Here is a 21,019-nt window from a genome sequence, read left to right as displayed (position 1 = left end):
GTGGACAACATGGAGAGGGTCCAGAGGAGGGCCACTTGCATGATCGGGGGCAGCAGGGCAGGCCCTACGAGGAGAGGCTACGGGACCTGAACCTATTCAGTCTCCACAAGAGAAGGCTGAAGGGGGATCTAGTGGCCTGTTACAAACTGGTCAGGGGGGACCAGCAGGCATTGGGGGAGTCCCTGTTCTCCTGAGCACTACCAGGAGTGACTAAAAATAATGGTCACAAGCTGTCAGAGGGTAGATTCAGACTAGATATCAGGAGGCGCTACTTCACTGTCAGGGTGGCTAGGATCTGGAACCAACTTCCAAGAGAAGTGGTGCTGGCTCTTACCCTGGGGGTCTTTAAAAGGAGACTGGATGAACACCTGGCCAGGGTCATTTGGCCCCAGTACTCTTTCCTGCCATGGCAGGGGGTCAGACTTGATGATCTGCTCAGGGCCCTTCTGACCCTACCAACTATGAAACAATGAGTTTTCAAATGTAATGGCCAGCAGCTCTGTGATCATGTTGGCCAACTACCTTAGTATCCTTGGTTGCACTGCATCCAGCTCCATGGACTTGCACATGTCCAGCTTTTCTGAATAGTCCCTAACCTATTCTTTTAGCACTGAGGGCTGCTCACCTTCTCCCAAAACTGCTGTCCAGTGCAGCAGTCTGGGAACTGACCTTGTCTGTGAAGAACAAGGTAAGAAAAGCATTGATTACTTCAGCCTTCTTCTCATCATCTGTCACTAGGTTGCCTCCCCATTCAGTAAGGGACCCACACTTTCCCCGACTTTCCTTTTGTTGCTAACTAACTTGTAGAAACCCTTATTGTTATCTTTCACATCCCATGCTAGCTGTAACTTTAGTTGCTCTCTGGCCTGCATGCCCAAGCAAAATTCTTACATTCCTCCTTAGTCATCTATCCAACCTTCCACTTCTTATAAACTTGCTTTTTTGTATTTTAAGCTCAATGAAGAGTTCTCTGCTAAGCCTAGCTGGTTGCCTGCCATATTTCCTATTCTTTCTTTGCATTGGGATGGTTTGTTCCTGCACCCTCAGTAAGGTTTCTTTTAAAATACAACTAGCTCTCCTGGACTCCTTTCCCCTTCAGACTGGTTTCCCAGTGGATCCTGCCTATCAGTTCCCTGAGGGGAGTCTGTCTGCTTTTCTGAAGTCCAGGGTCCATACTCTGCTGCTCGCCTTTTATCAGGAGCCTGAACTCTATCATCATGTGGTCACTGCTGCCCAACTTTCCATCTGCTTTTACATCCCTACCAATTCTTCTCTGTTTTTGAGCAGCAGGTCAAGAAGAGCACGGCCCTTATTTGGTCTCCAACACTTGCACTAAGAAGTTGTCTCCAATGCTCTCCAAAAATTTACTGAATTTCCAGTTCACTGCTGTATTGCCCTCCCAGCAGATGTCAGGGTGACTTCAAATCCTTCATGAGAACCAGGGCCTGTGATCTGGAAATTTCTGCTACTTGTCTGAAGAAAGCATAATCTACCTCATCCTCCTGGTCTGGTGGTCTGTAGCAGACACCCACCATGACATCACCTTTTTTGCTGTCCCTTTGAGCTGCAACCCAGAGACTTTCAACAGACCTATCACCAGTTTTATGCTGGAGCTCTGAGCAATCGGACAGCTCTTTTGCATACAGCACAACTCCTCTTCTCCACTGCCTGTCCTTCCTGAAGTTTATACCCATCCATGACCAGTATTCCAGTCATGCAAGCTATCCCACCAAGTCCCAGAGGATTGGAAGAGGGCCAATGTCATCCCAATCTTTAAGAAGGGGAGGAAGGAGGATCCAGGGAACTATAGACAGGTCAGCCTTACCTCTATCCCAGGGAAAATCCTAGAAAAAAATTTATCAAGGAACACATCTGTGGGAGCCTGCAGGCTAATGTGATGCGGAGGGACAACCAACATGGGTTTATAGTGGGCAGGTCCTGCTTGACTAACCTAGTTACTTTTTATGATGAGGCCACCAAATGTTCAGATGCAAGAGGCGAGGTAGATGTTATCTATCTGGACTTCAAGAAGGCCTTTGACACAGTATCCGATATCATCCTTATTAATAAACCGAGGAGATTTGCCATGGATGATTATACAGTAGAATGGGTAGCAAAGTGGCTCAGGGGTCGGATTCTAGAGGGTAGTGGTGGATGGGTCAGTGTCAACCTGGAAAGATGTGCAGTGGAGTCCCTCAGGGCTCAGTTCTGGGGCTGGTGCTGTTCAATATCTTCATTAGTGACGTGGACGAGGGGGTGGGATGCACCCCGTCCAAATTCATGGATGACACTAAAATATAGGGTGACGCTTCCACCCTGGAGAGGAGGAACCAGATCCAGGCTGACCTCGACAGGTTGGGGAAGTGGGCAGAGAACAACAGGATGCAATTCAATAAGAGCAAGTGCAAGGTGCTGCAACTAGGAAGGAAAAACTGCTATCATACCTATAGGCTAGGGGGCGACTTTCTCAGCACCACTGAGGCGGAAAGAGATCTTGGAGTCACTGTTGACTCCAGGATGAACACGAGTCCTCAGCGTGATGAAGTAGTTGGCAGAGCCAATCACACTTTGTCGTACATCTGTTAGTGCTTCACAAACAGGTCCAGGGAGGTGATTCTCCCTCTCTACGCGGCACTGGTCAGGCTGCAGCTGGAGTACTGTGTCTAGTTCTGGACGCTGCAGTTCAAGCGGGATGTGGACACCCTGGAGAGGGTCCAAAGAAGAGCCATTTGTCTGATTGGAGGCCTGCAGGGAAGGCCCTATAAGGAAAGCCTAAGGGACCTTAACTTTTTCAGCATGTCCAAGAGAAGGTTGAGAAGGGGGCCTTGTGGCAGCGTACAAATTCATAAGGGGGGAGCAACATGAAGTAGGCAATGATCTGTTTACCAGGGCACCCCCTAGAATAACGAGGAACAATGGCCATAAGCTGTTGGAGAGTAGGTTTAGGCTGGATATTGGAAGAAAGTTCTTCACGGTCAGGGTTGCCAGAATCTGGAATGGGCTTTGAAGGGAGGTTGTACTCATCCTTGGGGGTCTTCAAGAGGAGGCTAGACAGGCACCTGGCTGGGATCACATGATCCCAGGTTTTGACCCTTTTCTTGCCTGCCAGGGGCAGGGCATCAGACTGGATGGCCCACTGAGGTCCCTTCCGACCCTGGAATCTATGAATCTATGAAAAAAGTCTCTGTTCTTCCAGTCATGTCATAGTCCCTTGACTGTGCAAGGACTTCCAGTTCTTCCTGCTTTCTTTTCTCCAGCTCCATGCATTTGGGTACAGACATCTGAGGTAACTAGCCAGTTGCCCTTCTGTCTTAAGGAAGAATAAGGAGGCCTTCCCTGTTGCCCGCTCCTCTTTGTGCTCCCTCTAGGTCTCCCACTATCCCACTTACCTTAGGGCTTTGGTCTCCATCTCTCAGCGAACCTAGTTTAAAGCCCTCTCACTAGGCTGGTGAGCTTGTCGGCAAAGGTGTTCTTCTCTTTTCATTAGGTGGATCCTGTGTCTTCCTAGCAGTCCTTGGAACAACATCCCATGGTTTAAGAAGCTGCTGAATCCCTGCTGGCACTACCACCTGCACAGCCATGCATTGATCTGCAGGATGCATCTACACCTGCAAGGGCCCTTCACCTTGACCAGAAGGATCTAGGAGAATGCCACCTATGCCCCCATCCTCTTCACTTTTGCACCCAGAGCCTTGTAGTCACTGTTGATCTGCTCAGGGTCACCTCTCGTGTGGTATCATTGGTCCCCCCCCATGGATGAGCAGCATGGGGTAGTAGTCAGAGGGTCGGACAAGTCTCAGTAATCCTTCCGTGACATCTTGGATCCAGGCTCCAAGCAAGCAGCAGACCTCCCAGGTCATCAGGTCAGGCTGGCAGATAGATCCCTCCATTCCCTGCAGAAGAGGAGTCACCAACCACCCCCATCCATTGCTTCCTCTTCATAGCAGTGATCTCAATCCTCCCCACCTTTGGGATTTCTGGTCTGGCCTCTTCTACCAATGGAATGCACTTCTTAGAGCTCCATAATTGTTCTTCAGGCAAACCACTGCAGGTTGGGATGATGACTTCCTTTTGCTGCCAGAGGTCATGATCTTCCAGCTTCCACCTTTCTGGGAGTCTGTGCCCTCCTTCCTTTTCTAGAACTGCCTCTGGCAGTCCTTTCTTCCTTCATAGGTTTCCTCCAGCATGGAATCAGTCAAGTCCTCGTGGCAGAGGATGCTTCGGAGCCTTGCTGCTACCTCCTGTAGCTCTTCCCTTCTCAGCAAAAGGCACTGCTCACATCACAGGCACTCCCCCACCTGGCTGACACTGGAAGGAGTTCCCTGTTGCACCACATGCAGCTGTATCACCTCACACTTGGCTCCCCAGCTCTTGGCTTCCCTGGTACTTCAGGCTGCACCACCCACCATACCTTATGGGGAGGGGGCAGGAAACAATATTCAAAGGAGGCAAGGGAGCCCTAAGACCCCAGCTGCTGCTGCAGCCAGAGTGATGGGAGAAGCAGTGGTCAGTTGGGTGCCCTGGTGCTGCATGTTAACCCCTCATGGACTGCATGCAGGCCACTAGTTGGATAGCCTTGCATTAAGTAAATTCATAAGATACTAATTCTGTAAACTCCTAAGGATTTTTTTTGTGGCAGAGGTGATAAGGTATGTAGCAGTTTGTGGGGAAACTTCCCTATAAAGAGAAAAAAATAATCTGAACCTTCCATTCAGTTTAATGGTAGAATTTACAAGAGGCTTATATGTGCTGTGTTCATCCTGCTACTGAATTTGACTTCTGTTTTCTCACCTGCTCACTGCTTTGATATAATTATAGACATTATAAGGTTATCTTCCTCTAAAGAAAAGCTTTGGGGGTTATTTGTCAGCCACTGATACTTTAAAGTGGTTATCTTAAATTTTTGTTCTACGTGACATGTTGGATACTTAGAAAATCACTTGTTACATTTTGTTTAAATTATGTTTTTCTTTTAATACTTAGCAGTGATTCTGAGTGTGCAGAATTTGTGAGCCCTGATCTTTCACTAGGATTGCAGCTGCCTTGCCTGGAAGTAAAAGCCCATCATGGAAGTACAGTACAGAAACCCGGGATGAATGGTATTGTCTGTATTTGTAAACAACTTGAAATATAATTTTGATTTTGTTTAATGTACTTTAGAAATTAGTCCAAGCTCCCTAAAGATAGCTAGACTTTTACTTGTTTTGTTTTGTTCTGGTTTTTTGCACAAGTGAAACAGTTAAGCTCTCTTTTGAAGACTGTCTCTCTAGGTTCTCATTCTTGGCTGCATGCATTCAGGTGATTAGGTTGGAATCCTCCAGAAAAAACATACCTGTTCTAACTGCAGGTGCCTTTTCCAGAAACTAGAAACTTGGAATTAATAATTTATAAACTAATCCAACCTCAGTCTCTCTCTGGCTGTGTGGGCATAGGATTCTGAGGTCTTTCTAAGGGCGGTGCTTGTATCACAATATTGGCTATTTTCTTTGAGTGTTTCTACTGCACAGCATTATGATAACACCCATATTTATCGAAATAAATAGGTTTTCAGAACCTGTTATAGTGGTGTAATACCTGTGGAGCCATGAACTGCATTTACAGTTAAGGGCCTTTATTCATTCATACGTTGACTAAATCTCATTATTTTTAAAAAGATCTTGCATAGACTTTCTCCCCATATGATAACTATGACATTCCCCTAGAGCAGGAGGAGGCAAAGTCCAGCCTGTGGGGGAGATTTGGCTTGCAGCAAACTCCACTTCCCAGCAGCCCCTGCTTGTGTCACTGGCTGGTTTCCATGGAGACCCTAGGAGGGGCAGGGTCATGATGGCATTTGGAGGCTGGGGTTTCCCTGAAGACCGACCCAAGCAGTGCTGGCAGGGTGCAAGGCTGGGTGGGGAGCTGCTCCGGAGGATTTTGTGGTGGTGCTAGCATGGTCTGGAGCCGGGACCTCCTGGGGTCTCCATGGAAACTGGCTGTGGTGACATGGGCAGGGGCTCGTGGAAAATGCAGTCTGGCTGCTGGCTGGATCCACCATTTTGCCGACCACTACCCTAAAGCATATCCATAGTTTCTTTGATACAGAAGGCAAAAAAATACAGGGTCTCTTTTGCAGATAAGTTGTCCTTTCAAATCTTAGTGTAGCATCTATTTAAGGAACCAGTAATTTTATAATTGTTTACTTAAATATATTTTGTAAATGTGGGTTATTTAAATTCTGCAGTTTGTTAATTGTGCACATATCTGGTTTCAAGTTATGCTGCAAATTAAACATAATAATTGGCCCATTAGATAGACTACTGGTTCATCAGTTCCACAGCATCGTATCATTCACATTTTTAGGGGGAAAAGGCAACGAGAAAATAAGCCTACTGTAACAAATGTTTCTTTCTAAATGTGCATTAGTTGATTTAAAAAGCATGATGGTGTATATCCCTTGTAAAAATCTTGATTTTTATTTTTAAAAGGTTTGTTTGTTTTTTTAAAACATTACTTCTAGTAAAAGCAGCTGCAGAAGCAGCCAAAACAGCAATAGCAGTGACTTCATAGGGGACTGCCCTTTCCCTGGTATTTCCTAGTTGCAAATCTGCGCACAGCATTAGCATTGCATAATGCTACTGCTCTCTCTTCCCACTCCTGCTCCCTGAATGTGGCTTTGTGGAGGGAAAACTGCAAAAAGGACCTAGCCTCAGATTTCAGCTAATAATTCAGCTGCTTTCCCAGATGCTCCTGTGGTCTTCTGAATGCTCAAAACTTACAACAGTTTTAAATGTTCTTTACCTGTCTTCTGCTAATAGGCAGCTTGGTCCAACCTTCCCTTTTCCTTAATCTTTTAACCTCAGCTTCACTTCACATATGATCCTATCCTGCCCTCATCATGTCCTCCTGATTCCTTTTTCTTCACTTTTTTTTTCCATTTAATATATTTTCCCAAAATAATTAAACCAATTAGTTTTGTTTCAAGCCACCAACTTCTTTTTCACTTGTGTGTTGTATTCCTTTCCCAGCCCTGGGTTGCCTATACATGCTTTGATGCGTTCTAATTAGAACGCATTAGAGCAGACTCAGTCCCCTTGATTAAAGCCCCTGCAGGTTTAAAAATGGCCAGCGGGGTGCTTTAACTGACACTTGTCAAATGAGTTTTAGTTTAAGTGGCCTGTGGCCATTTTTAAATGTGCAGGGGCTTAATACACATGACACTGTGGTATTTTAATTAGAGCAGCTGGTCTAATTAAAATGCCTACCCCCAAGCACGGGTATAGGTACCCCCTGTTTCCTGTTTGGATTCAACAGTCTTTGTGACAAGGCCTACTACTGCTATTACAGGGTGCCTCAGTTGTCCTTTAGGCATTACCATGATAAACAGAACTTCTGGGGCAGGGGGCAGCAATGTTGATTTGGAAATACAGAAGCTACTTACCAAATGCTAGGGATTAAAGCTTCCAGTAGTTTCAGCTCATTTTTCTACCTTTATTTCCTTCCTACCGTAAAGACAATAGACCTATGCTAAAAAGGGGCAATTTGTAGCTTTTACACAGTTTAAAGGAGGCTAAGAATTACCTGTCTACGAGACATTATAATACTCATTAAACCACAGGTCTCTTAGATTATTATTTTTGGGTTGCACCTAATCAAATATTCATTCTGCCTAGTATTATCTTTAAAACAATGCCCTGTTAGTTGCATTCATATTATTAAAAATAAAGACAATTAAGAGATTTTATCCCATTTAATATACAGTTCATGTATGTTTTTGTTCTGTTTCATAGATTTCAGATATTCAGGCAAGTGCCCACTCTTGCCACATCCCAATTCTAACTGTTACGAACCATGGAAAATGGACAAAAGTGTACCAGTAAGTTGCTAAATACTTAATGAATTATTATAATACAGAGTTAATTGCATTTGTTTGATCATTTTATCAATTCTTAATAAAAATATCTAGAGATTTTTATTGGCCTATGTAACCCAAAGTTTTCACCACCTTAAAATGTTATGGTCTAATGCAGTGGTTTTCAAACTGTTCTGCAGAATCCTATTTTTTGTGATAGGTCATCAAGGGTTTCACAAAGTGATTAGGGCTAATGGTGGAGCAGGCCAGATCTCCTGGCTCCAAGTCAGCTCTCACAGTCTGCAAATCCAGAGATGGAGGTTTTCTGGCAGAAGTGATATGAAAAGGTTCTGGTAGGAAGTTTGAAAACCACTGATATAATGAATAAAACTTCTGAGGATGTTATCAGTGCTGAGAAGAAGGCTGTTCACAATGTACATATGTTGGCTTTTGCTTTACTAGAAAAACAAAATCAAACAATATGTTCTGCCAGCTTTTGAGAAGAAGCTAAACAGTCCATTTATATTGGTCACCAAACTGGAACTTGAAGTTAAGTTCTGTTCCCAGCTTAGCTTGCTGTTGGATCTTGAATGAGCCAGTTCAACTTTTGTATTCATTTTCCCTCCTACTCTTAAATTTTGGGCATATTTTTTGATTGTCAGTTCTTCAGGGCACAGATTCTTACTCTGTGTTTTATACAATGCTTAGGACAATAAGCATTGATCTTTGTTTGATGTAAAGTGGAGAGGAAAGAGAGAGAAAGTTGCTGCCTTAAAGGTTGAAAAGATCTTTCCATTGTCTTCTACTGGTCATATACATTTTTATTTTAAAATATAGTTAGTATCTTATTTCTTCTAATATAATGTTAATATGCTTATCTTTTTTTCAAAAAAAAATGAAATGACTATTTGACTTGCAGGTTTCCTACTCCATCCAGAAAATCCTGGAGATTGAATTGCCCCGTAAATATTGCAGATTTTATTTCAATACACTGCGTGGCTGTGAGAGAGCAGAATGTTGGTTTTGGCATATTCCTGAGCAAGGAGATGAAAAGGTAATGGGTTTGGGGTTTTTTTGAAGGAGGCGAGATGATGATAAATATTTTCATTTATAAAAATCAGAAAATGTTTCTGTATTCAGTTTTGAGTTCAGGCTGAGTTATCTTTAGGGTAAATCTACACTGCATGAGCCATATATCCTAGCAAGCATGTCCTGCCCACCTGCTTGCATGCTCCAAGCCTGGAAATACACAGATGAAGAGTCACTGGGGACATTCCCTTTACTGGTTACACTTGTTGCAGCTGTTGGGTCTCACCGAGCAGCCTTCCCAGTGTATTTTCAGTTTTGGACAGTGTGAATAGGAGTGGGTGGCTGGGGCATGCTCAGAAATATTTGCCAGGACATGCTTTTACCAACACTTTATATATACACTTAGAAGCTGAGGGCTTCATCTAAAGTCTTCAGTCTCTAAAGAAGGAACCGAAAGAATATGCATAAGTTCCTTTTTAAAAATTGCTTAGTAGATCATTGTACTGGAGAAGCTGTTTAAGTTGCACAGTTAGATTTTTCAAATGATGAGAAACTGGATATATGTGCCTACTCTTAGAAATCTCAAGGACATTTGAATGTGACTGTCTCCAAGGTCCCAGCTAAAAAAAACTGAAAATGTGTATACATTTGAAAGGTTTACATCATGGCATTCTTTGAAAGGTAGATGTAACAATGGTTTAAAGATACTGTAATCCCTTCATGTAAAGGATTTATCTTCAATGAATAGACTGTCAGAATGGGATTGACTTTATATGCCAGGTATGGAGCATCTTTGCAATGCTTTCATGAGCATTGGCAGTATCCAGCTAATTGACACAAGTCATGTTTTGGATTTTACTTTAAAGATGCACTAAAATAAGAACCAAATGTTAAAAATCCAGCCTCCATGAGCTATTGTGAGCTGCGGTGTTTCTGTTGAATTCATTGTTTTGCCTCCAAGGCCACAGTCTGCCACTTCATAGCCTGGAAATACTTTAAGCTCTTTGCTGAAAACTACCTGTACAAATCACACTAGTGATCCAGTTACTCAATATCCTGTTTTTTCACAAGGACTACTAACAGAAGCTTCTGGGGGGATAGGTGGACTCAGAAAGGATGTTCCTTCCTCATCTCTGTTAATTACTATATAGTTTACAGCCTGAAACAAGTTTACATCTTAGAACATGCTTATGTAGCAGGATGATATTACCAGCATCTGATCCTTTTATGAACATCCATTTGTTCTTGAATCAGTAACACAATGAGTTCCACAAGTTGCCATTTTTATTTTGAAAAAATGTTTTTAATTTGTTTCCTCTAAGTTTCATTGAATAGATCTTGGTTGGGTAAACAGTTTGACCTCCGTGTTGTTCCTCATTTGTGTACTTCGAGTATAACCGTTCTTTTTTTCTCTAAAGTTTTACTTTTTTCCATTCTCACACAGATAGATAGATTTTTCCATGTCTCTAATAGCTTCCATCTCCAAACTATTTTTTTTATTTGGGATAGTGTGACCAGAACTGAATAGAATATTCCTGGACAGAATATATCACTAATTGATTAAAAAGGCATTTCCAGTATCTTTTATTCTTTCTTTATACTTACTAGTGTTTTACTTGGGTTTTTTGCCCAGTAATCAGCCAGAGCTATTTGTTGATATACTTTACCATAATAATATCCAGCTCTTTTATTGCAGTGTTCCTTTTATCTTGGAATCCAGAAACATGTACGACTGATTCAGACTCTTCCTTCCTTTATGCATTACCTTGCATTTGTCAACATAGATTTTTTTTTAAGCCTGTTGTCATGCTACTCATAAACAGAGCTTTCTTAAAATAAAAAATCAGTCAGATTTCTCCCAGGACAAAGCCTTTTATTCTGGGATTTTACAAGCCCATTGCCCCACTTGAAGTACCTTTGAAGAACTGCAATAACACTTTTTCCACAGGCTATTCAAAGTTAATTTGAGTTGACTGCTGTTTAAGCTGCATATGTAAACAACTATCCCACACTTTTTTATGGGAGTCAAAACCTGGAACAGAGTCCTGAGATAAACTCGTCCTCTGTTTTCATTAGATGCCCATGGAGTTCTTAAGTCTTTTCTAGTGCTGGCCTCCTTAAATTTTGTCAGCTTCAAATTTTGTTAAACCGTTGACCACCTTTTTCATCATCTAATAAATGTAAATGCCAAATATCCTATATTGGCAATCCCACCATAACATTTCTCTGAAAATCAAGCATTTTTTCCTACTTTGGGGCAGAGATTCTTTAGCCAGTTTTCTTGCATGACAATTTAACTTCACAGAATTTAGCTTAATTCTCTTGGCTTACATAAAGTTCCTTATAAGAGGATATTAATAAAAGTCTAGAGAAACTATATTGGCTTATTGACATGTCAAAAGAATTCTAGCAAATTAGAGCTGTGCAATTTTTTCTTCAAAGGACTTGCACTGTTTGCCATTCTCAGATATAGTATAGTTCAGCACTTCTCAGCCTAAAGATTAGGATTGCTAGAGGTTTGCAGTTGTAGCTGGATGAAAAAGGCTTCTGAACTTTTTTTCAGTTGCAACATAGGTTCACAATACAGAAAAAAATTGAGATCCTCTAATCGTGGTGTTTTAAATGATGCATGTCAAAATTTTAGGAAAGCAGTACCCAGGACTCAACTTTCACACCTCATTTAAAGATAGATAAAATATTTTGCTGCCCTTATGTATCTGGGATTGTGGCTGATTTTAATCAAAGATTGCGTATTTTTATTAGCAATTTGGGCAGTACAGTCCTAGATTCTTTCAGAAGTCTTTGACAAATACCAGATGGCTTATTTTAGTGCTTTCCACTCTGACACGTTAGTCTAACCTGGCTTCATTTTTTATTATATGAAAGATTAGGCCTGTGGTAGGTGTCACCCAGTTCTTTCTTTTGGTGATATCTGGAGGGAAGGTAAGTGATCTTTTTTGCATATTTTTCCTTTTCTTGGTTTGATTTTTATCTTTAATCCCAAATAACATAATACACCCCACTAACTTCATCATAGATTTTCTGCTTTCAGCTGTTTGCTAGTCTCGAATTTGTCTTGTTCCTCTTAATTTTTATCTTAATATTTTAATTGCCATAGACTTATTCCTTTCTGTTAGTTTCATTTGAGAAGCCTCCTTCATTCAGAGACCAGGAAAGGGTTTTTAAACCAGACTCAACATCAACCCTCTTGTGCAACCAAAACAGCTATTTGACTGGAGAGTGGAGTTGTTAGAGAAAGTACATTCACATTTGATTCTCAAGCCAGTAATCTCTGCAGTCTCCAAAAATGTTGGTCTTCTACAATATGAATAAGGTTTATGCCTTAGACCTTGAGAAGATGGATATAGAGGCTACTCTCCTTTTCTGTCAACCACAAAGATACTCGAAGTCAGCTGCTAATTGCAAATATTTTAGTGCTGATTAAATTACCACCTGTCAACAAATCATTGTTACAACAGTCAGCATGTCCCAAAACAAACCAGAGTTCATGGATCCTACCCATGCCTATCTCAAAATGTGGTATGTCTCATCTGGTATACCAAATGCCCTCATGGAAATTATCACTATGTTAGTTAGCATTTTGGCCTTGTTCAGTTGGTTCTTCTGTAATCAAAATGTAGCAGATCTATCTGATTGGTGTTTGTTATGCTAAACTGCGCAAACTGACGAGTTTGAAGTCTTAAAGTGTTTTTTTCATATGGAGCTTCAAAGAGGACAAACCTGCGGTCTGTTCCTTGCAATACATATCTATTCTTGACTAATTTGGTGCAAAAGAGAAAGCCTGTTGATAGAAGCAGTAAACCTGGCTGTTTGGAGAAGAATCAGCCAATTGGCCAAATTTCTTTCTAATCTAATCATTTACAGTAGTGAAGAACTTCTTAATTTTTGTTCCAGTTATTGTAAAAGGAAGAAAATAGTTGCTATTAAGCTTCATTGGGCATAGTAGATGTTATCACCTGACTAGCTGTTTTAACTGCTGAATTTTGTCCTAAACATCCACATCCTATTTGCATACTTAGACTGATTTGTGAAAAATCTATTAATACTTTCTAAGAGCAGGTATTATTACAAATTAATTCATTTCATATCCCATCTGTTCTTTGTGGAAGCCTTTTGTAATATATTACTTTGGTTTACATGCTTTTCAAGCTCCGGTATGTTATAGCTCTATTTCTTTTTTATTGTCCTATTATACCTGCACAGATATGGGTACTTTAACTTATAAAACATAAGTTCATCAGAAGTATGATTATCGGTTCATTTGCTTTTTACTTAGCTGATATTTTTTATGCTAGTTCCATCTGTTTATTTTGCCCAATACTTTTATTGAATATTTTACATTTATTGTAAAAGGAATGTGTCTTGCAAAATTACTGCTGCACTGGTGGTATTCTATTCTTCCAGTTATGGTCATCTTTATTGATCCTATGAACTTTCAAGTGAAAATGCAGCAAGTAAAGTAGAGAAGTCTTGGACTCAACATAATCTTAATTGCATCTTGATCCCAGTTTAGGACCTCTAATGAAAATTAATTCTACTGTTGCTTATTTTTAGTCTTAGCAAATCTTAGTTTTACTCTCCCTGAATAATGATTGGTTGACCTTGGACATTTGCCATGTTAATCAGCTGTTCCCATATGATAAATAATTATGTTTGCATCTTTCTCAGAAAATTAGTTTTGGGGTTAGACAAATTATCTGCAGAGTCAACAGGGGGAACTTGATAAAGCAAGTGATTTACAAATATCATTTCAGTAGGCAAGATTAAGAAATGCTAATGTGTGGTGTTTCAGTAAAGTTTAACGTATTTCAGACTTGGCCCATTTGGCAGTTCCTTAAACTGGCTGTTTCCACAAATTAAAGACTCCATTGGGGGAAAAAAAAAGTCTTTAAAATTTGTTACATTTTCAGATACTAAAAATGTTATCTCTGTTCATAATTCAGTAAAATTGCATCATGAAGGTGAGTTTGGTCAAAATTCCCCCATAGAATTTCAAGTTTTATATATCAGTTACTATCTAAATCTATTACAATTAGCTCCAAATTTAGACTTGCCCATTTTACATGGTCCATAGATTCAATTATACCCCTTGTAAATTGAAACAATTAAATCAACAAAAGTCTCATACAAGCTGGAAATGAAGCACACAATTAGGCTCTTTTATGCATGTAATATAGAGTTGTCTCTTGATTAAACCTTCTACAACTGGGTTTTCCAAGCAATTTCACTAATATTTGGAACTGTGAAAGCTCCAGATGCAGTCTTGGTATTTTGGGAGTTGATCCAAAGGAGGAGGAAAATAGATTCCAAAAGAAAGCAAACTAATTTGCATACTTTAGGCATGTACTAAAATTTGTTTTGGAAATGCCCTCCACCACCTGGGTTTTTTGATTAAATGAGCTAACCCATTGCCAAGTGATGCTATTTGTTTCAGCAGTCAAAGATCCCATATAAACTTTTTACCAAAGGGACTTATTTGTACACTGTTCAACTAAAAGGTGGTCCTTGCAATTATGGAAAATTAAATAAAAACTATTCTTTTTTTAAGGATTTTATTTATAATCACAGTATTGAGATTCTAAAAGCTAAAATTATTTGGTCTTATCCTCAAACTTGCTGATCTGAAAACTATTTTAGAGAGGAAAGATTTCCTCAAGGGAAAGGAAGGCATAGGTTTTGACATTGTATGTCTAAGTCATTAAAAGGGTTTGTAGCAGGGCACTAAGGTGCCTGCTACTGGAGGCAGTGTTACGAGCTCAGCTTCCAATCACCAGGGCAGCACAGGTGCGGGTTGCCGTGACATCTGGTCTGGTCAGGTGACCGGAAGGGGGCAGGGCCTGGCCGTTATAAACAGCACAGGCCAAGGCCAGAGCCAGTCCCCCTCTGGCTGCCAAGGAGGTAGGAGCTCAAGAAAACCCTGATGGGGCTGCATATGGAAGCAAGCCAGGTTGGCTGGGAATTTGTTATAGCCCAGGGGTTTTGTGTTTTCTGTTTTGGGTTGTTGTTACACTGGAGGATCGGGCAAGGCTGTAGGGGTGGAGGAGGCCTCATTAGGAGCCCCCCAGTAAGGTGGGGGTGTTCCTAGTGCCCCAGTGGGGTGTGAGACCCAGGAGGGGTCTGGGGGCCAGGTAAGGCTGAGGCCACCTGAGCCCCAATTGGGAGAAGCCCCAGTGGGGCGTGAGACCCAGAAAAGGGGTCTGGGGGCCAGGTAAGGCCAAGGCAGCCTGAGCCCCAATTGGGAGAAGCCCAGTGGGTGTAGGACCCGAGGAAGGGGTCTGGGGGCCAGGTAAGGCCGAGGCTGCCTGAGCGCAAGCAAGGCCCGAGTGCAGGCAGGGAGTGCGAGAAGTGCAAGGCATAGGCCCTGGTTGGGGGCGAGAGCACAGGGAGCACAAGACAGGCCCCAGCTGAGGCAAGAGCATGAGCATGGAGGGACAGGCCCCAGCGGGGGCAGTGTCTGTACGTAGAAAAGCTCCAGGGGAGGGGGCGAGCGCATTGAGGAGCCCCAGGAGGGGGCGAGCGCGTCGAGAAGCGCGAGTAGGTGGGGCGTGAGGCGCATTGAGAAGCCCCAGGACGGGGCGAGCACATTGAGGAGCCCCAGGAGGGGGCGAGCGCATGAGTAGGTGGGGCATGAGAAGCGCGAGCATCAGAGGCACCGTGCCAGGGAGGGAGAAAGGCAGCCTTCCTTCAATGAACCAAACATCAAAGACGTGGCGGGTGAGTGATCGATTAGGAAACCTAATCTGGCACGGTAGGTAGGGGCGCTAGGGGAGGTCACGGATCCCCAGGTGCTATCCTGTCACAGGGTTGCTCTCAATTTAGACATTTAGGCCACTTTTACGCGTGCGCCGGGGGTGGACAGGGCAGCGTTTTAATTATAGTGGTTCCAAGAGCTGTTAATTAAAGCGCTGCCACATCTCATGTATTAGCATCCCCATGCTTTAAAATGATGGCGGGGGCACTTGAACTAAAGCTTGTTTGATAAGCTTTAGATCAGGTGCCCCCACCGCCATTTTTAAATGTGGGAATGCTGATATATGAGATGCAGGAGGCTGCTGGAGCACAGTAATTGCCATGCTTCAGCAGACTCAATTAATAGTCTGCTCTGACGCACTGGAATTCCAGCATGTTGGAGCAGCCTCCATGCTCATGTGTAGACACTTTTAAATATCTTGTTTTCATAAGTACCATGTAAGACTGCTAATGAAGAATGCAGAGAAAATTATTTAATTTTTCCCCATTACTTATTTTGCATAGTTGATAGCATATGTATGTACATTTGGGTTGACTGTTCCCAAAATAATCATCTTTTCCACCCCCTACCCCCCTTTCTTTCCAGTTGAAAATTTTTTTAAAAAAAAGGGGGGGGGGGGAATAGATAATTGTTTATACCCTGTTCTTCCTGCCCCCACCACAAGTAATAAAGCAAATGTACCTGAAACTACTTTTAATGCTTCAACTGGCAAGATTACAAGATTTAATCTCTTGGTTTTATAGGTGTTTTATGTTTTGCATGGAATTTTAAATATTTGAGATCTTAATAAAGATGAGATAAAGATGTTCAGAAGAGAACTATTTGTGAAGCTTCCTGGAATTTAAATAAAGTAATTGGTCTGTGGTGAAATGGTTTGATAAGTTCAAGTGATTTTAGGAATTTTTCTTAAGTGCCCTACCTTATGTTACTTTATGGGAGAGCAAAACTTATTCATTGTTCTCAGTTTTATTTCTAAACAGCTTTCTGATTTACAATTTCTGTGTAGATCTTTTTATACTACATTTTCATTTTTTTATACTTGTACATTCCTTTCTTTTTCACCTTTAAATTTACTTTCATAAAATTAATTACTATTTTCGTTTCCAAACTTTTCTCTTGTTTAGTACAAATATCTGTTCAGGGAATTCTGATAAAGGTCTGAGTTAACACATATGTATAATTATGATAACAGCAGTTCCATTGGAAAAAACAACCTATCTAAAGTATCTTAATAGCACTGGTTGTGCTCTGGCACTGCTTTTGTCTGCAGACCAGTTAGTTTATCCTGTCACCATGCTTAATTTAAACAACCACAAGTATAAAGCTTACTTGCAGTGAAAAGATTGTCCCATGTTCCTGTGTTAGAATACAGCCTAATCTGAACTAATAGATTTTGCTTTTCTCATTTTTGTCCTTTCTAGATTTGCATGGCAGTACTTAGGACATATATAAATATTAATGAAACAAGTCTGCTACAGCGTGCAGGTATGATATAACACAAAGAGCCATGAGTAGAGAAGGTATAATGCTACATAAAATAATAAATAGCAGGTTCAGTTAATATATGAAGTGTGTTCTATATCCATTTTTGTTCAAACTTCTTAAGTTTAGTAGTTTTGTTGTAGACTGATCACAGTAGATATAGTTTTAAATTTATCCTGGGAGAGAACTTTGATACAATGGATTTAAGGTTAGGTGAATGAATCAATAGCTTAAATGTAAAAACATTAGAGGGATGTTGTAACAATTCTGAAATCAAAGATTCAAAACCCAAGAAATTCATAATTAATGTAACACTTAATTGCATTTCATATCTTAACATATTTGTATTTTTATTAAGGCACACAAAAAGTCCTTTACTTTGCCATGTAGTGATACCATGCAGACACACAGCTATGACTTGGTTATTTGTGTTTCCAGATGCATTCAATATAATTCATTTTCCCCTTCGTGGCATTGTTACTGGGACTTGAGAAAAGGATAAGAATAGTTAAAGAAACTTACTTGCGAGGAAAAACTATGGTATATGAGAGATTAGGCCTATTTCTGAAGTCTGATTCATATTGTATGTGCTTTGCACACAGGGCTCATCTACATGTGCAATTAATGTAACTGAATAAACTCTGGTGAAGTTTGTGCTGGAGTTTATTGCTTCTGGATGCTGCCCCAACTGGCAGGGGAATCTGGCTGGTCAGCCTGCCAACCCAGGGCTGTTCTGATCGGGCTCAATATGCTGCACAGGGGCTGGCTGGGGCATGAGGGCGCTTAAATGCGGGGGTAGCCAGTAAGCAGCTCCCATACTGGAGCACCGTAACTGCCCCAGCCTGTCCTGTTAGCATCTGCATGTACGTTGGAGTGGAGTCGATTAGTTTACTCCATCATAATACCAGCACGTGTAGATGGTGGCATTTTAATGCAGAGCTAATAAATCAGTTCTGCAGTAAGCTTTTTGTATAGACATGCCCACAGGGCCGCCTTATTTCTGTAGACCACTGTACAGGTATAGGGACCTGTTATGTGAGAACAGGCTCGAGGGGAAAGCACTGGGACCCAGAGAAAATAAATGTTTATAGCACGGAGTAATAGGCTTAAATTGCATTTATGGTTATCAGTTTTAAAAGAGAACTAAAAGCAGTTTTGGGAACTATATAATGCTTCAGTGTCTGCCATTTTTTAATTATACCATTGTCTTGTGTGTTAAAGCAGGGGGTTTCAACATTTTTTTAATAAGTGTACCGGGGGGGGGGAGAGAGCAACATCTGCACGGCCCTGCTCCCGTGAGCCAACAGTGTGGGGTTGCAGCGCTCTGTCCCCACCTGCCCCCATGTACCCCCTGGGACCTTTCAGAGTTCCCCCAGGGGTACACATACCTGTGGTTGACAACCCCTGTATTAAAATATATTTGTTACCCAAAGTCCTACTCAAAAGGGAAGAATGACTCTACTGGGAAAGAATGTGGGGCAAAGCCATCCACATTTGAGGCAAAGCATCCACGGCTGAAGACAGGAGGGCGATCCCTAGACAGGCTCAGCAAATGGGTGGATGAGAACCCAATGGTGTTTAACACTGAAAAATGCAAGATTCTCCACCTTGGGAGGAGAAACCTGCAGCATCCTTATAGGCTCGGCAGTGCTACACTGGCTAGTACTACGGAAGAAAGAGACTTGCAGGTCGTCATTGACTACAAGGTGAAGATGAACCTACAATGCAATGCTGCGGCTAGTAAAGCGACCAGAACGCTGGCTTGCATCCATAGGTGCTTCTCAAGCAAATCCCGGGACGTCATTCTCCCTTTGTACTAGGCCTTGGTGAGGCCGCAGCTGGAGTACTGCATCCAGTTTTGGGCCCCACAAATCAAAAAGGATGTGGAGAAGCTTGAGAGAGTCCAGAGAAGAGCCACGCTCGTGATCAGAGGTCAGGAAAACAGACCTTACGACAACAGGCTGAGAGCTATGGGGCTCTTCAGCCTGGAAAAGCGCAGGCTCAGGGGTGATCTGATGGCCACATATAAGTTTATCAGGGGTGACCACCAGTACCTGGGGGAACGTTTGTTCACCAGAGCCCCCCAAGGGATGACAAGGTCAAACGGTTATAAACTACTGCAAGACCATTTCAGGCTGGACGTAAAGAAGAATTTCTTTAATGTCTGAGCCCCCTAAGGTCTGGAATAACCTGCTGTTGGAGGTGGTTCAAGCACCTACACTGAACACCTTCATAGTAAATTGGATGCTTATCTTGCTGGGATCCTATGACCCCAGCTGACTTCCTGCCCTTTGGGCAGGGGCCTGGACTCTGATCTTCTGAGGGCCCTTCCAGCCCTAATAATGTCTATGAAATCTGTGAAATTGAAATGAACAGAGAGAGAGAGAGAGAGAGTGTGTGTGTGTTCATTCATTCATATATATATATTATAGAACTGAGAGAGAGAGAGAGAGAGAGAGAGTGTGTGTGTTCATTCATTCATATATATATATTATAGAACTGACAGTTTTTCTCTAATCTGTTATGTGGTAAAATGCTTGGTCAGGGGTTCAAATAAAGCCCAATTTTTAGCATAATCTTTTAGAAAATATTGTATTGTTGGCTGGAATGCCTATTGACATTGAGAATATACTTTAATTATCTATTAGGAAGAAAGGAAAAGTTCTACTGTTTGGGACATTTTAACTCTATATTGAACAAAGTGTAGCTCTGAGAAGCCCCTGCATCTTTAGAGGGTCTGGACTAAGTATAATATCTCTTTTTTCTGTTTCTACCTCTTATGTGAAATTGTCGAGTGACTGCGGGGGTTTGTAATAGAACATGGATAATCTTAAGCACTCTGACTTGTGGTATGGCTAGCATAAAATAGATGTATCTAGTGCACAGGTCACCATGTGACAGCCATCTCTGTTTTCCTGGGTCATGACTGTGTATTGTACATCTATAAGGTTATTTTGCAGGTCATTCCCAAGACAGGCCTGTCAGGCTGTGTGTTCTTGCTGGTCATCAACTGGCCAACCAACAGCAATGTGGTTTGGAAGGGCAATCAATGTGTGTAAATGAACGTGCTGCACCTGTTTTGATCTGGGTTAAAATCCAGGACAACTAAACCCATGTCAAATTACACGTCTGTCTACAGCCCAAGGAAAACTGTACTGCCAATGACTGAATGTGTAATATGTCTGGGGGATAATTCCAAAAATTAAATCAGTCTGGCTCCCATTATCACGGAACTTGTGACTAAATATTTTCTTTTAATTTTCTTTGTTTTCTTGTGTTCATGTTAAGAAATAGCTACTGTAATTAAAACCAGCTTCGGGGAATAGGTTGTTTAAAAATAATAAGATGAACTGACCTCTCCAATTGATTCTTTCCAGTCCAGATATTTATGAATTACTACAGAGAAGTTACTCCTGGTGTGCATTTTGATTTGCAAGTGCTGAATGACCTTCTGATTGCTTTGCTCAAGCATTGCTTGTTGAAGGAAGTATTTCTGCTGTTAAACGTTGGTATAATGATTAAAAGGCTGGTGAGTGAAACTGAAACATTTTGAATGACTGATTCATGGGATGATAATTCTTCTATTACTAACCATTCACTGTAATTGCATTTCTGTTTTTATTTTGATACCAAGTTCTTTAATGCAAAACCATATGTAAAGCAGTCATAAACTACCCTTAAGAAAATGCTAAACTGTCTGTTGGAAATTAATAATTCTAACTGGGATTTTTTTAATATTTTTTTTGTTTAGCCACCTATTGATGTGATTCTGAAAGTGTTAGAACATGTGGCTTCCACGAATATTAGAGAGGCTGTGCCTACATTAATAGATGCCTTTTGTAAGGTAGGCCTTTAACTTTTCCATTATGTCCTTTTATCATAGAATCAATGAGTCGGAAGGGACC

At 41.5% G+C, this 21,019-nt stretch overlaps 1 protein-coding gene across 2 annotated transcripts in view; it reads left to right on the top strand.

Annotated features, from left to right (window-relative positions):
• The window catches only part of TOPAZ1 (testis and ovary specific PAZ domain containing 1), an 88,116-nt gene that overhangs the window by 29,044 nt on the left and 38,053 nt on the right, over positions 1-21,019 (top strand). For both annotated transcript variants that reach the window (XM_019508806.1, XM_019508807.1), the window contains 6 exons: positions 4,984-5,099; positions 7,770-7,855; positions 8,751-8,885; positions 17,054-17,117; positions 20,492-20,643; positions 20,866-20,958. In XM_019508806.1, the coding sequence (XP_019364351.1) occupies positions 4,984-5,099; positions 7,770-7,855; positions 8,751-8,885; positions 17,054-17,117; positions 20,492-20,643; positions 20,866-20,958 (646 nt within the window). The remainder of the gene's footprint in view (positions 1-4,983; positions 5,100-7,769; positions 7,856-8,750; positions 8,886-17,053; positions 17,118-20,491; positions 20,644-20,865; positions 20,959-21,019) is intronic.

This window comes from Gavialis gangeticus, unplaced genomic scaffold, assembly GCF_001723915.1.
Source record: "Gavialis gangeticus isolate Ggan-Ray unplaced genomic scaffold, GavGan_comp1, whole genome shotgun sequence".
NCBI classification, from domain to species: Eukaryota; Metazoa; Chordata; order Crocodylia; family Gavialidae; genus Gavialis; species Gavialis gangeticus.
This window is presented reverse-complemented; position numbering and strand designations above follow the sequence as displayed.